This window comes from Camelus ferus, chromosome 1, assembly GCF_009834535.1.
Source record: "Camelus ferus isolate YT-003-E chromosome 1, BCGSAC_Cfer_1.0, whole genome shotgun sequence".
NCBI classification, from domain to species: Eukaryota; Metazoa; Chordata; class Mammalia; order Artiodactyla; family Camelidae; genus Camelus; species Camelus ferus.
Genome location: NC_045696.1, coordinates 56,186,805 through 56,199,650, shown reverse-complemented (window position 1 = coordinate 56,199,650; position 12,846 = coordinate 56,186,805). Strand labels below are relative to the sequence as shown.

General features: G+C 35.2%; 1 protein-coding gene across 4 annotated transcripts in view; it reads left to right on the top strand.

The window, feature by feature from the left end:
- The window catches only part of GSK3B (glycogen synthase kinase 3 beta), a 167,563-nt gene that overhangs the window by 86,638 nt on the left and 68,079 nt on the right, over positions 1 to 12,846 (top strand). For all 4 annotated transcript variants that reach the window (XM_032479975.1, XM_006190481.3, XM_032479986.1 and 1 more), the window contains exon 4: positions 10,337 to 10,447. In XM_032479975.1, coding sequence (XP_032335866.1) covers positions 10,337 to 10,447 — 111 coding nt within the window. The remainder of the gene's footprint in view (positions 1 to 10,336; positions 10,448 to 12,846) is intronic.

Sequence of the window (12,846 nt, the reverse complement as noted above, 5' to 3'; positions counted from 1 at the left end):
CCACTGTTTAATCATTTGCCATTAAATGTTATGATTATTTCCTTAGAAATTATTTTTCATGACAGAGCCTGTAATGTAGGAAAGTAATGCCTACAGATATATATATATATATATAATTGTTGTGTATATGTGTGTTTGTGTCATAGCTAATGTTTTAATAACCATAATTAGCAAATTGGCCCTTTAGTGACTCTTACTTCTTAGGTACTTTTTTTTTTAAACATTTAAATGATGCCTCTACTTGTATTAGGAACTGTAAACCTTCATAAGTATTTGAACTCTTGTTTCTAAAGCTCATTACTTGGTTCATGCTATTTTTTTTTAACCTAGCTGTTAAAACTGCCTGTTATGTCGTTGATCCTATCTCTTTTGACATGTCTTTAAGAACTTTTTCCTTCTCCTTTCCAAATAAAATTATGGAGCATCTGTTATGTTTACAGCTCTCTTATAATGGAATTTTGCATCCCTATGGCTTTTTGTTACTAGATGCTAGACATTATAATACCCTAGGGAGGAAAGTAAAGGTCAGAATTATTTGTTCCATGAACCAGTGAATTGAATGTTGATTCATTTGCAAAGGCCTCCTTACAAAGCCCTTAAACATCTTCTCTTGATTACTTAATTTATATAGCTTTTCTTATATGCCAGGCACTGTTTCAGTGCCTTACAAATGTCAACTCATTTAACTCTTATGAAGATAAAGAGCACAAGGGAAAGAACAAAACTTTTGAATGTCAAGCTCTATTTGTGTTGGCACCTAAAGGCTTACCTGTCAGGTTTTGGTTTGGTGGAAGCCCCTGTCAGAGTCTGCCCTCTCACTTAATCCTGCCTCAGGAGTGACAATGGACTGACTGTTACCTGTATACCCCGGAGGATGATTTTCTTCCCTGCTGCAGTTCAGAGCTGCTTATTTATCTTAAATGGTCTTATGGATAAAGAGCAATTGAGAAGTCATTAAGAGAAGTTAACCAGAAGAACTGTACACCTCTCTATTATAAAAAAGAAGTAAATATACTAATATTTCATTTATCTCAGAACTTTCTCGTAAGTGTTGTAAGTTTTCCAAAGTGGAAAAAAAGACCCATCTTATATTGGACAGCTCCATTAAAAAAAAAAAAAAAAACAGAAAGAAAGGAAGAAAAGTTGTGGTACGTTGCTCAAAATAATGATCCTCCCTTGTCAAAAAGGAAGCTTTTCTAAAGATATGCAGAAATACATAGGTTTAAGAACTCCCATAATCTTTCAGCTACCAAAAAGATAATTTCTTCTAGCCTTCCTCATGATCTCCACTTCCTCGCTTTCTGAGTTGTTCTGGCAGAGGTAAACGTACCACACAAGAGACCAGGTAGTAAACTAATACATCCCATGTGAGAAGATGGATTCTGTTCTACGTTTGAGAGCTCAGGTGTCTTGTTGTCAGTTCTAACTTTCCAAGAGTAGGTTACTTAGTAGTGAACTTAGAGCTGATGTTTAGAAAGGGATCTAAATGTCTTACGGAATTCTTAAAAATCCTTATAGATGATTTCTCTCTGAATGTGACCTATATTAGGTTGGCATTTTTCTAACAGAACCACTATATATTGCTTATGTGTATATATTAGAAGGGTTTGGGGGAAGGAAATAATTAGTAGTTTGAAATGCCTCAAGGACATACAAATGGAGATGCTCAGTAGACAGATACACAAGTGACTTAATAGGTGGTGGTGGTGGGACACTGAGTGGAGAGATGACATTAAAATGGTTGGGTAGATATGGTATGTAGTCATGTGGTAGAGCTCTTAGGAGTTCAAAAATGAGGGAGAGGTGATATTATTTGAGGCCAGGACAGCAGAGAGCCAGCAGTTTGCCAGTATCGCTTTCTGGTCCTAGAGTATGTTGAGAGTTGAGAGGAGTCTTCATTTGAGAGAAGTCCAAGGAAACCAGTGCCTTTGGTTGTGATCCAGGTTTTGCCTTTGGTAGGGCAGTAAAAAGAAGCCTCTGAAGAGACTGGGGTTGTAAACTCCATGAAGAGTTTCTTCTGGGGTTTCACAGAGCTCAGGGGAAGCTCTGAGCAAGAGATCAGTGGTAAGAACATGAGCCTGAGGAGATGTGAGGAGGCAATTGGAAAGTGTTGAGGGCATTGTAAGGATGAGGAGAAGAATTCAGTGTTTTAGGATTATAGGGATGAAATTCTTGGTTAGGTGCCATGGATGAGTTTAAATGTAAATAGGAATATTTTATAATTCTCTCAATCTCCATCATCTCTGATTCTCTTTCTCTCTGTCATTTTCTGTCAGTCTCTTCTTCTAAGCCTTTTCTCTCCTTTTCCTTTAGTCTCTGTTCACTTTCTGGATTTCTTCCCCTTTCACTCTGGGCTCTAGGTCTCTATCTCTCTATCTCTAGGTTTCTTTCCCACTCTCTTGGTCTCTGTCATCCCGTCAGGTTTATTTTTCCTCTTTAACTTTGGTGTTATGTCTGTCTCTCTTTTTCTCTCTGTTGGTTACTTCCTCTGTAGATATCTAAACTTCTTTCTCTGGATTTCTGTACCTCTCACTTACTGGGTTTCTACTCATCCTCTTTGAATATTTGATACTTTCTAAACTTTTGTGTGGCTTTCCATCTTTCCCGAGCCTTCCTCATTCTCTTTCTTGGTACCTGTTTTCTCTGAGCCTCTACTGCTTCTTTTTAGGAAATTCTTAAAGAAGAAAAAAATTTTCACTCACAATCCTGACTTTTAACTTCATTACTATGTACCTTATTCCATATGTACATGCTTTACATAGATGTATGAATAACTGTTTATAAGCTTATTAAATATTCAAAATCTATTAAGCTATTTTGCTTAATAGCTTATAAATATTTTGTCCTCCAATATTTGCAAACACACGTGTTTTCTTCTGGTATACTTATAATTTTTTAAAACTTTATGTAATTTGGGCATTTATTTTTTTTTGAAGATGTGGGATAAGGATGAAGCCTGCTATAATCACTGTTGTGTGCTAGATGCTCATCTCTCTTACCCCATTCCCTCCCCCTGTCTCCAAGCAAAAGAATATTTCTCTTTTTCCTAGTCCACACCCATTTTACTGTTAGGATTATTCCCATCTTTAGCCAGCCTGGCACATTCATCAGAGCAAAAGGCATCCACTTTGAAGGTTTTCTTTGCTAGTGCAAGTTCCCTAAACCCAATTCTAAGGAGAATTCTGGGCTACCATGCCACTTTGTTTAATGTCTTATTACCAGGCTCTCTGATATGCTGCTTTGCATTCCATCAAATTTTTTAAATGATAGCATGATTCTATTTAAAACTGAAGCTTCAAACAATTTTGTTCCTTGACATAAAAAATTATCTGGGGGTAAAAGCATTATAGTAAATAGTATCTATTTTCCAGTGGATGGAGTTATCTCAGCTCTTGTTGAATTTTTGTTAGGTGTGATCAAAATTTTGTCATTTGAATTTGTCAACTGAATGAACGGTTTTAGAGTGGAGTTCATAGAGGAGTGATTTTCAGCAGTTAGAGAATTGTTTATTAATAAAAATGATAGGAAAGCTGAATCATTGAGAGAAACACCCCTGGAATTGTACATCATGTAATTTGAAAGCCTAGTAACTGTTCTTAGAAATTAGTACTTTTTTCATTATGTTAGTAGGCTGTTTTCAGTATTTCCATCTAAATGATACTCTTCATATGTTGTATTTTTGTACTTGACTTTTAAAACTTAGTACTAATTTGTGAATATTCAGGCATTGTGTACAATAATCCAAAAGATGGGCGCCATTAAGAAAACAGCAGACCTAAGATTTTCCAGAAAATTGCATATGATAGGAATGCTGAATTCTGGTCCTTCTTTCTTCTCTGAATATTAGCATCCCCATTCTCATGAATTACCTTTTGCACAAACCTCCAAACAAGACTACTTTAGGAACATGAAAATATTATGTGATGTGACTTCCTGGGAATGGGCACTCTCCCCTCAGGGATTATTCCTGTGACTGTTTAATTTACAGCAGAACATCTATAGGTTTAACAAGAGCATTAAAAGAATATGATATTGTTGAGCCCATTTATTTCAGATCAGTATTGATGGTAGTATTACTGATTGTGTTTGTTTTGGTTTTAGGTCTTAGGACTCAGTTACTTTTTTTATAAGGTGGATTTGATTTGAATATAAGCACAGAGCCATGAAGTAAAAGGTAGTTCACAGTGCCTTTGAGTGTAATGAGACACTAGCAGCGTCTTAGAAGATGAAGACAGACAAAATGACAGCTTTTAAATGTCAAAATGTTTGTTTTATATACCTACAAAATGGACAGGCCTCTTCTGTGGTTCTAAAGAAAATTGGCAAGTTTTTGGTAGTTAATGGAATGAATAAATAAAATTTATTTGAGCAAAAGATAGGCTTACGTTAAACTGTGAAGTACTGGTTCAAACATTTGACCTATTATAGCAGAGGTTTCATTAACTTTTTTTGATGTATTCTGCTATGTTAATATTATGAATAAAATACACTGCCTAAAAATGGATATCATTAGTACAGTGATATGAAGCCTGAACTGTACAAAGTAGAGTAGAATTATCTTTCTTCATCTGAACACAATACTTCTACTGTAACCTAATACTGCATCAAGTTTTTTCATTAGCTGCATCTCAGTGTTGATTCCTTTTGAGCTCTGTTCGGTTACACCTATCATTTATTTTCCAGATGTATTACTATCAAGTCTTATCTGTCATTCTGCATGATAAATTGATACTTTGACTTTAATCATTGAGTTTTATATTTATCTTTGTTAAATTTTACATTGTGGGTTTGGCTTACATTTTAAGCTATTCTTCTAGGTTTGCATCAATATTAGGTGGTTGTGTTGAAGCAGAAAATTGTAAGCTGACTGCCAAATCCATACCCTGATATGTGTTATTTGTCTAGCACATTGTTGCTGTTTTTTAGAAAATTGGAGTCCTTTTAGTTAAATCTATTACTATCTGATTTACCAACCACCTCCTCTTGCTGCATTACACATTTTGGCTTCACACATTGACATTTATTGTTCAGCCATTGAAGGCATTTGCAACCCCTAATAAATGAAGTCATTTACGAAAATTTGAAAGGACACGGGGAGGACAGTTTGTAGCCCTACAAGAAGGAATCTCCCTTGAATGTGGCATTCATTTTTTAATCTTCTTACTCTTCACTTTGGTATGATTATTTAGCAACTGAATCAAATTGCCATATACATCTCCAAGTTGTTCATAAATATATCATGATTAACTTTGTCAAGTGATTAATTAAAATCAAGAAACCTTGTAGTCAAACAGTAGTTAAAAGAGGATAACTTTAATGTCTGTATTAATGACTTTTCTAAAACCCAAGTTACCATTACTTAGATTCTACTTGATACAGCAATCCTTTTGACACCAGTTCATCATTCTCTATGTTTATTCCCTTTGTTGGACCTCACCTTCACTTGGAACCAATTCTAGTCTAAATCTTGATCCCTGAAAATTTCTTCTCTTAGCCTTCAGGATTACTTTTACTACCGTCAGTTTTACGTATAACCTTACCTCTTCTTTTACAAGGAATAGGATAATCAGACATACATTCATTTCACTTAAAAATTCTCCCTAACACCTAATCATTTATTTTAGATGTACAGGGAAAAAAATGTGGTATCATTTCTTTTTAAAGATAATAGTTAAAATTGAGTCTATTATATGCCATGTAATATGCTTCATATAGATTATCTCTTTATAATCTTCATGGCAGTCTTTTAAAGTAGCACTATTTTACAGGAATCTGAGACTTAGAGAGGTTAAGTAATTTGCTTGTGGTCACATAACTTGTAGTAGCAAAGTTGGGACTTTATTGACTCATGCTAACCTTGCCTCTTAATTACTACATGATACGGCTTCTCTGTGTTCTTGTTTTCCTCTTCTTATGATGTTCTAGAATCTTGTTTCATCAGTTATCCCTTTTCTTTCATTTCTTATGATTTTATTCTGTCTTTATCCACTCAGTCTACAAATAAAGTTGGGTCTTTTAGCCCTTAAAAAATACAAACAAAAAGCACATCAACATTTTTCTTTGACTTTCCTTACCCTCAAGTTACCAACTTCCAACTCTTTCCTTACTTTCACCACTAGGGATTTTTTAAGAACAAACTAAATTAAATGCCTCTTATTCCTCACCTGCCTTCTGCTCATTCATGAACTCAGTACTGGTTGTTTGCTACTGGCACTGTGGTCTGAAACTACTCTTTTCAGTGCCATCACTGAACCACAGTATACCAGATCCAACAACCTTTTCAGTCCTATCCTTCCTGACATTGAAATGCTTTGCTGTTCCACATCTCATCATTATTGAAATTCGGCTTTGAATCTCTTTCCTTGATCTTTTATGCCTCTTAGTTCTCTTCCGTAGTCATTACTAAGTTGTTTCCTAATGTCACCTGCTTCTTACGTTTTGAAGATTTTATGCTCAGTCCTTTCCTCATTCTCTTACTGTATATACTCTTCTTAGGTGAGTGTTTCTCTTCTCAGAATTTCGGCTATATTGCCTAAATCTCTAGCTATACTCCACTGTTGTTTTCTGAGTTTGACTTGACCAGCCACCTATGTATTTCCAACCACCTGTGGGACATAGCCACCTAAAAGGTTCTGAGATGCGTTAAGTAAAAGTTCAGCTACGTTTTTTTCCTCACACCTTTTTGCTCCTTAGTGCTTTCCGTGCCTCATTACCTGCCTAGTTGCCCAAGTTAAGAGATTGTTAAATCCAAACTTGTTTGTTTCTCAGGTTGTCTATTACTCTCTTGTTTAACTAGCCAATATACTTGCTCCCCACTTCCCTTGGTTTTTAAGTCCTTATTGCCTAGGCCTTGGATTTTTGTAGGAGGTTTCCAACTACTCCCACTACTTTCATTCTCATCCTCCCAATTGCCCCCCTCTGCATGCCCATTTTTCATAGTGCTGTTTAGTTAAAATCTGGCAGACTGTCATCTGAATTTTTAAATAATATCCATTGCCTCCGAGCTTAATTTATTCAGCAAATATTTATGAAATACATACTGTGTACTAAGCACTATTCAGGTGAGGATACAGTAAAGAACAAAACAGACAAAAATCTTTTCCTTCATGGAGCTTAGTCTAGTTGGGGAAGCAGACAATAAAAAGTAAACTATATGGTTAGAAAGTGCTAAGTATCATGGGGAAGAATATAATGAGAAAGGTAGATGGCAATGTAGGGTGGAGGAATCAATTGCAGTTTTAAATGGGGGGAATAGGGAAAGCCGCCCTAAGAGGTAGCACTTAAGCAAAGGTTTGAAGGAGTTTGGGCAAGTGAGCTATGTATATATTTGGGTGGGGAACATTCCAGGCCAAAGTACTGATCAGTTCAGAAGCCCTGAATGTGAAGACCTGCCAGATGTGTTCAAGAAACAGCAGGAAGCTCTTGTCTCTAGAAATGAGTGAGCAGTGGAGTAGAGGTCAGGGAAATAAGGAAGTGTGTGAATAGGACCCTGTAGACCATTTATAAGAATAAATCTTAATGAGATGGAGTGGAAGAGATATACTCCACCTTATATTTTGTTGATGTTAGATTGTAAAGGGCTAAAGGTGGAAGCAGGGAGACCATTTAGGAGGTTAGTGCAATAATCTAGGTGAGAGGTAATAGTGGCTCAGACCAGGGTTATAGCAGTGCAGATGGTAAGAAGTGTATGTGTGATAGAAAGAGGAGAATAGGGAATTAATGATTTTTCTAAGGTTTTCAGCCTGACGGTGTTAAGTACGCAATTGGATATACTAGTCTGGACTTAAAGGCAGAGGTCCAGGATCTATAAGAATTTGAGAGTCATCAGTGTATAGTAGTATTGAGCCATAAGAGTAGAAGAGTAAGCTTACACAAAGAATAGAGATTTGAGGACGGAGACTCAGGATCCTCCATTCCTTAGGAGTTAAAGGAGAATAGAAGGAACCAGAAATGGAGAGCCAGAAGAGCTGTTTTTAAGGTAGGATGAAAACCCAAAGGGTGTAGTATTCTAAAACCCAAGTGAAGTGAGTGTTTCAAAGAATGGAACATGATCAAGTATGTCTGATGGTAGTGCTAAGTCAAGTAGAAGGGAGGGGTAAGATGATACCTGAAAATCAGCATTAGATACAGCAACAAGGAGATTATTGATCTTGATGAATAATTCTGCTGGAGTAATGGTGATGAAATTATATTGGAGTGGGTTTTAGAGGGAATGAGAAGAGACAGGTATTGGTGGAAGTCAGTTTAGATACCTCTTTTGAAGAATTTTGCTGTTAAAGGGGGCCAGAAAATGCAGTGATTAGTGCAGTCAGAGGTTTGGGTTTTTGTTTTTCTTTTTCCAACAATGGAAGAAATAACAACTTTGTGTACTGATTGTAATGCTGTCACAGAGAAAATAGTTGATGGAGGAAGACAGGAAAATTACTGAAGCAATGAGTGAATAGGAAAAGCAGAATAGTTTGTTTTGTTTTGTTTTTAAACATGTGGCAGAGTTTGCCTTAGGAACGAGCTTGGTCAGCTTATCTCTGGTTAGTGTAGTGAAGGAAGAACATGTGGGGATAGATGCTGGTAAATGGGTACATGTGGTGCAAGGAGAGACATCAGCTGAGGGTGAGGGTAGGAGAAGAGGTGTTAGAAGTTGAAGACAAAGAGAGAAGAAATCAAGTAATTTGGAAAAGTGAATGGACTAGACAAATGCAGCATGATTGCAGGGCCGATTGAATTTCTTGTTGATGAATTTAATGTGAAATCAATCAGCACAATTTTAGGTTTCTTTGCAGCCAGGTTCAGCTCTTTGGGTACAGATATGGAATGGGTGGAAAGCTGGATCTAACCAGGGTTGTGGTTTATCAAACAAGTATGATGTAAGAGAAGAGTATATACTGGAGTAGCCTTAGCAAACTTTTTCATTAAAGGCCAGATAGTGAATGTTTATGGTTTTGCAGGCTATGTGCTTTCTGTCAAAACTATTCAACTCTGCTGTTACTGTAGCCCCAAAGCAGCAATAGACAGTACTTAAGTAAATGAGCATCTCTGTGTTCCTGTAAAACTTTATTTGTAAAAATAGGCATCAGGCCTTTGCTGTTATTTACTGACCCCCGTGTTAGAGAGTGAGGGCAATGATAGACCATAGAATTTAAACTAGTTATGGAGGGAAGAGAGGAGAACATGAAGGAGTGAGGGAAAGTGAAAAGGTAGTAGGGTCAATGGCATGCTGTCTCACTAAAGTGTTTCCTGAGCTCTGCTGTGTTCTTTGACCCCCCCCCCCATCTTGAATATAGTTTTCTCTCTGCCTGAAATACCCCTTTCATACTCAATGTAGATGACATCTCTTACTTGCACCCTTACTCCCTCTGCAGTGACTAATGACATTTAGAAAATGCTCAGTAAATGCTGAAAAATGAAATTCACTTCAGTTTGGTAGGTAAGATGATTTCAAAGTGGGAAAATTGTGAAAGTTTACCTGCAGATTTTCCCGCTCAGCAAGTAGCCAGTTCTAGACTTGAACACAGTGATTCTCAACTTTATTTTCTGCTTCCATTTGCTTATCTGATAATGATTCACATGAAAAGGGTAAGGGTAGCACTCTGTTTCTCTTTTCCTACTTGGTACTTAGTTGGAATTCCCTTCTTTCTTTCCACTGATCTTGGATTGGTGTCTTTATGCTGCTGAGAATGGCTGTTTAAACATATGACCTGCAATAAACTTGTGAGTATGGTAACTCGCTGCCTTATAAGTTACTTTTTTTTTCCAGTTAATTGTAGGAGACAAGTGGTTGTCTTATTAATTATGTACTATCAGATAACCATAGAATCTTTTTGTAGAGGTTAAAGAGATTTTGAAGTCTAACTTATCATGTAATAGTTGAAGAAACTGAAGCCTGGAGAGATTAAGTGATTTACATACATCAGGTAGCAGCAGAGCTAGAACTAGAAATGCATATTTCTTAGCTCCCTATTCTATACTTATTCTACTACCATGACTCCTTTTCCTGATGGTGATGTTTCTCAAACTAAAAAATATGAAACTTTGTGACAGATGATATCCTCTAAAATCATATAACCAAAATAATAGTTTAAATACAATTAGGAATTTTAAGCATTGAAATGGTTGTGTTTTTGCCATGAAATTGTTTGTAAAAAAGTGTGGTATACTTATTTTTACTATTATGGTTATATTCTGAATTAATTTTGTATAATTAAAATTGAACACACGAATCTTTTCTTTAAAAATCTGAATAAATGAATATATAGAGAATTTACTCTAATTTGGGTATTCAAAAACTAGTTCCTAATCTTAGTTTTTTGGTTTGTTTGTTTTTAATAAATTCTTTCAGAAAGATGAAGTCTATCTTAATCTGGTGCTGGACTATGTTCCGGAAACAGTATACAGAGTTGCCAGACATTATAGTCGAGCCAAACAGACGCTCCCTGTGATCTATGTCAAGGTATGTAAAAATTGGGTTATTTCCTGTTTTAGAAAGTACTTATTTTGAGCCAGGGAGAATGCTTGCGTGTGTTTTAACTATATTATTACATCTCATACTGAGAGGGAAAAGCTACAAAGTAGGTATTGCTAGAGCTTCATTAAATTTTTTTATAGTTTTTAAGTGTGTGAAGCTTTCACCTTTTAAACTTTCATGACTCAGGTATTAAAAATACTTGTCATCTTTCTGACAAATGAATTTTTTCAGACAGTTACAGATCTTAATTTTGCTCACCACAGCACCTTTTATTTCTTATAACCCTTATTGAGCCATGGACTAAAATAGGAGCAAGCATATCATATAAAATTATAAAATATGGGTATAAATATGATCAAATTCATTGTTTTATTGCATTTATAGATAATAGTGTGTCTGTAGCTGAAGTTTAAACTTTTGATAATTTTAAGTTTGGGCGGACTCTATTAAGATGTTATTTAATTTTTGGTACCTGATATCAGTGTCATCCTGTTTATTTGTCAGAACTTAACAGCAGAGTAACTAGGATTTATCCAACATAATTGTGACTAAAGGTGTGGTAGATTATTAGAAGCACATTATTTGTTTAACTATTGACATTGAGAAAATTAACTGAGTTAAGTTTAAAAGTTCAGATATCTAAATATAATATTTTGCACTTTACCTTTAATACAAATAATTCTAGACAGTAAAGTGGCATTGACTCAGTGTTTTTATTTGTGTATTGAAGTTTTACGATTTTAAACTTTATAGTAATGAAATAGGTACCAAAGCAGGACTTTGGTAGCTAGATGATTTTGGCAAGGAGTCCAGTATTCCTATTGAATACAGTGCCGGGAATTTAAAAATCTAATTCCAGTATAATTTTATTTGGGCTTAACAAAACTTGGTTGAGGTTGTGGCTCAATCAGTGATAGTAGGAACTAAAAGACATAGTTTTTCTACTATAAATTTACTTCAGTAAAGTAAAATTTACTTTAGTAAATTTGAAGTTTACTTTTACTTTAGTACTTTATTCTGTTTTTTTGATTAGCAGATCTTGTTTAAGATAACCAGCACAATAGTATGTCCCTTTGAACTTCCTAAATCTAAAATAATCTTTGAGCTTCTTACTTTAGAATGATGATGGATTCTTTTCTACCTACACTGTGACTCTCATTATTGTCAGTATAGAGAACTGGCCCATTTATGAAGCAGGAGAAACCCTAGATGTATTCCTGAAGACCTAGTTTTGACACTCAATCTTGCTACTTAGTTAAGTGCTTTCTGGGCAAGTTACTGATCCAGTTTCTACTTGACTTCCCTGTTTGTAAAATTGTACTTATTTCCTGCATTGTTGGTCTGTAAGATGAACTTAATATATGAGAAACATTGTTGAAACTGTAAAGTAAAAGAAGATCTTAACACTGCCTTAAAAAATGGTAAGTTGGGAGCATTCACTAAGAGGTGCACGGTGGTTAGACAAGCTTTTGTTCCAGCTCTTTAATTCAAATAAATGCAAAGTGATTGCCGAATAATATGAAGCCTGATAAAATACTTCATTTGCCTCTAATAAGGAGAAAAAAGGATACACAAATAACTATAAAACAAAAAATACAGTTTCATGAAAAAGGTTATGAGGCTAGATATATCATATTTTTTTGAATTGGCAAAATTCCCTTGGAAAAGAGAGGGATATAGTAAATACCTCTGTTGAATCTGCCTTCCAAATTTATTTACCTCTTAGCAGATCTGTATTGATCCCTAACTAAGGAATCCCTATTTTCTAACCACTTTTTAACATAAAATGTGCCAAATGGTTTTCTTTTCCTGTATCTGTCTGCAGAAATTTTGCTGATTTCAGGATCTTTTTGTTAGTCACTGTAAACATTTGTTTTTATTATTGAAGATTTCAAATATAAGTAAAAGTAGAGAAAATAGAATAGTGAAACCCCATGTACCCATCACACAGCTTCAACAGTTATCATTTCATGTCCACTCTTATTTCATCTGTACCACCCTCTGCTCCCCCTTCCTTTATTTTAAAGCAAATCACAGTTACTGTTTTCATCTGCAAGTATTTTGGGGGGGGGGTGTATAATAAATAAATAAATAAATAAATAAATAAATAAATAAATAGGACTTTCTTTTTAAAAACATAATTACAATGCCATTGTCTTACCTATACAAATAAATAGTACTTTATAGTATCATTAAATATTCAGTCATGGTTTGTATTCCTGGTATGTCTTATACATATCTTTTTAAAGTTTCTTTGTTGGAGTTTGGATCCAAGTAAAGTCCATATGTTATAATTGACAGATGTTCCCCTAATGTTTCTAATGTTTTATAGCTTTGCTGTTTGACACTGGGTCATTTGATGTACAGTATTTCAGTCTGGATTT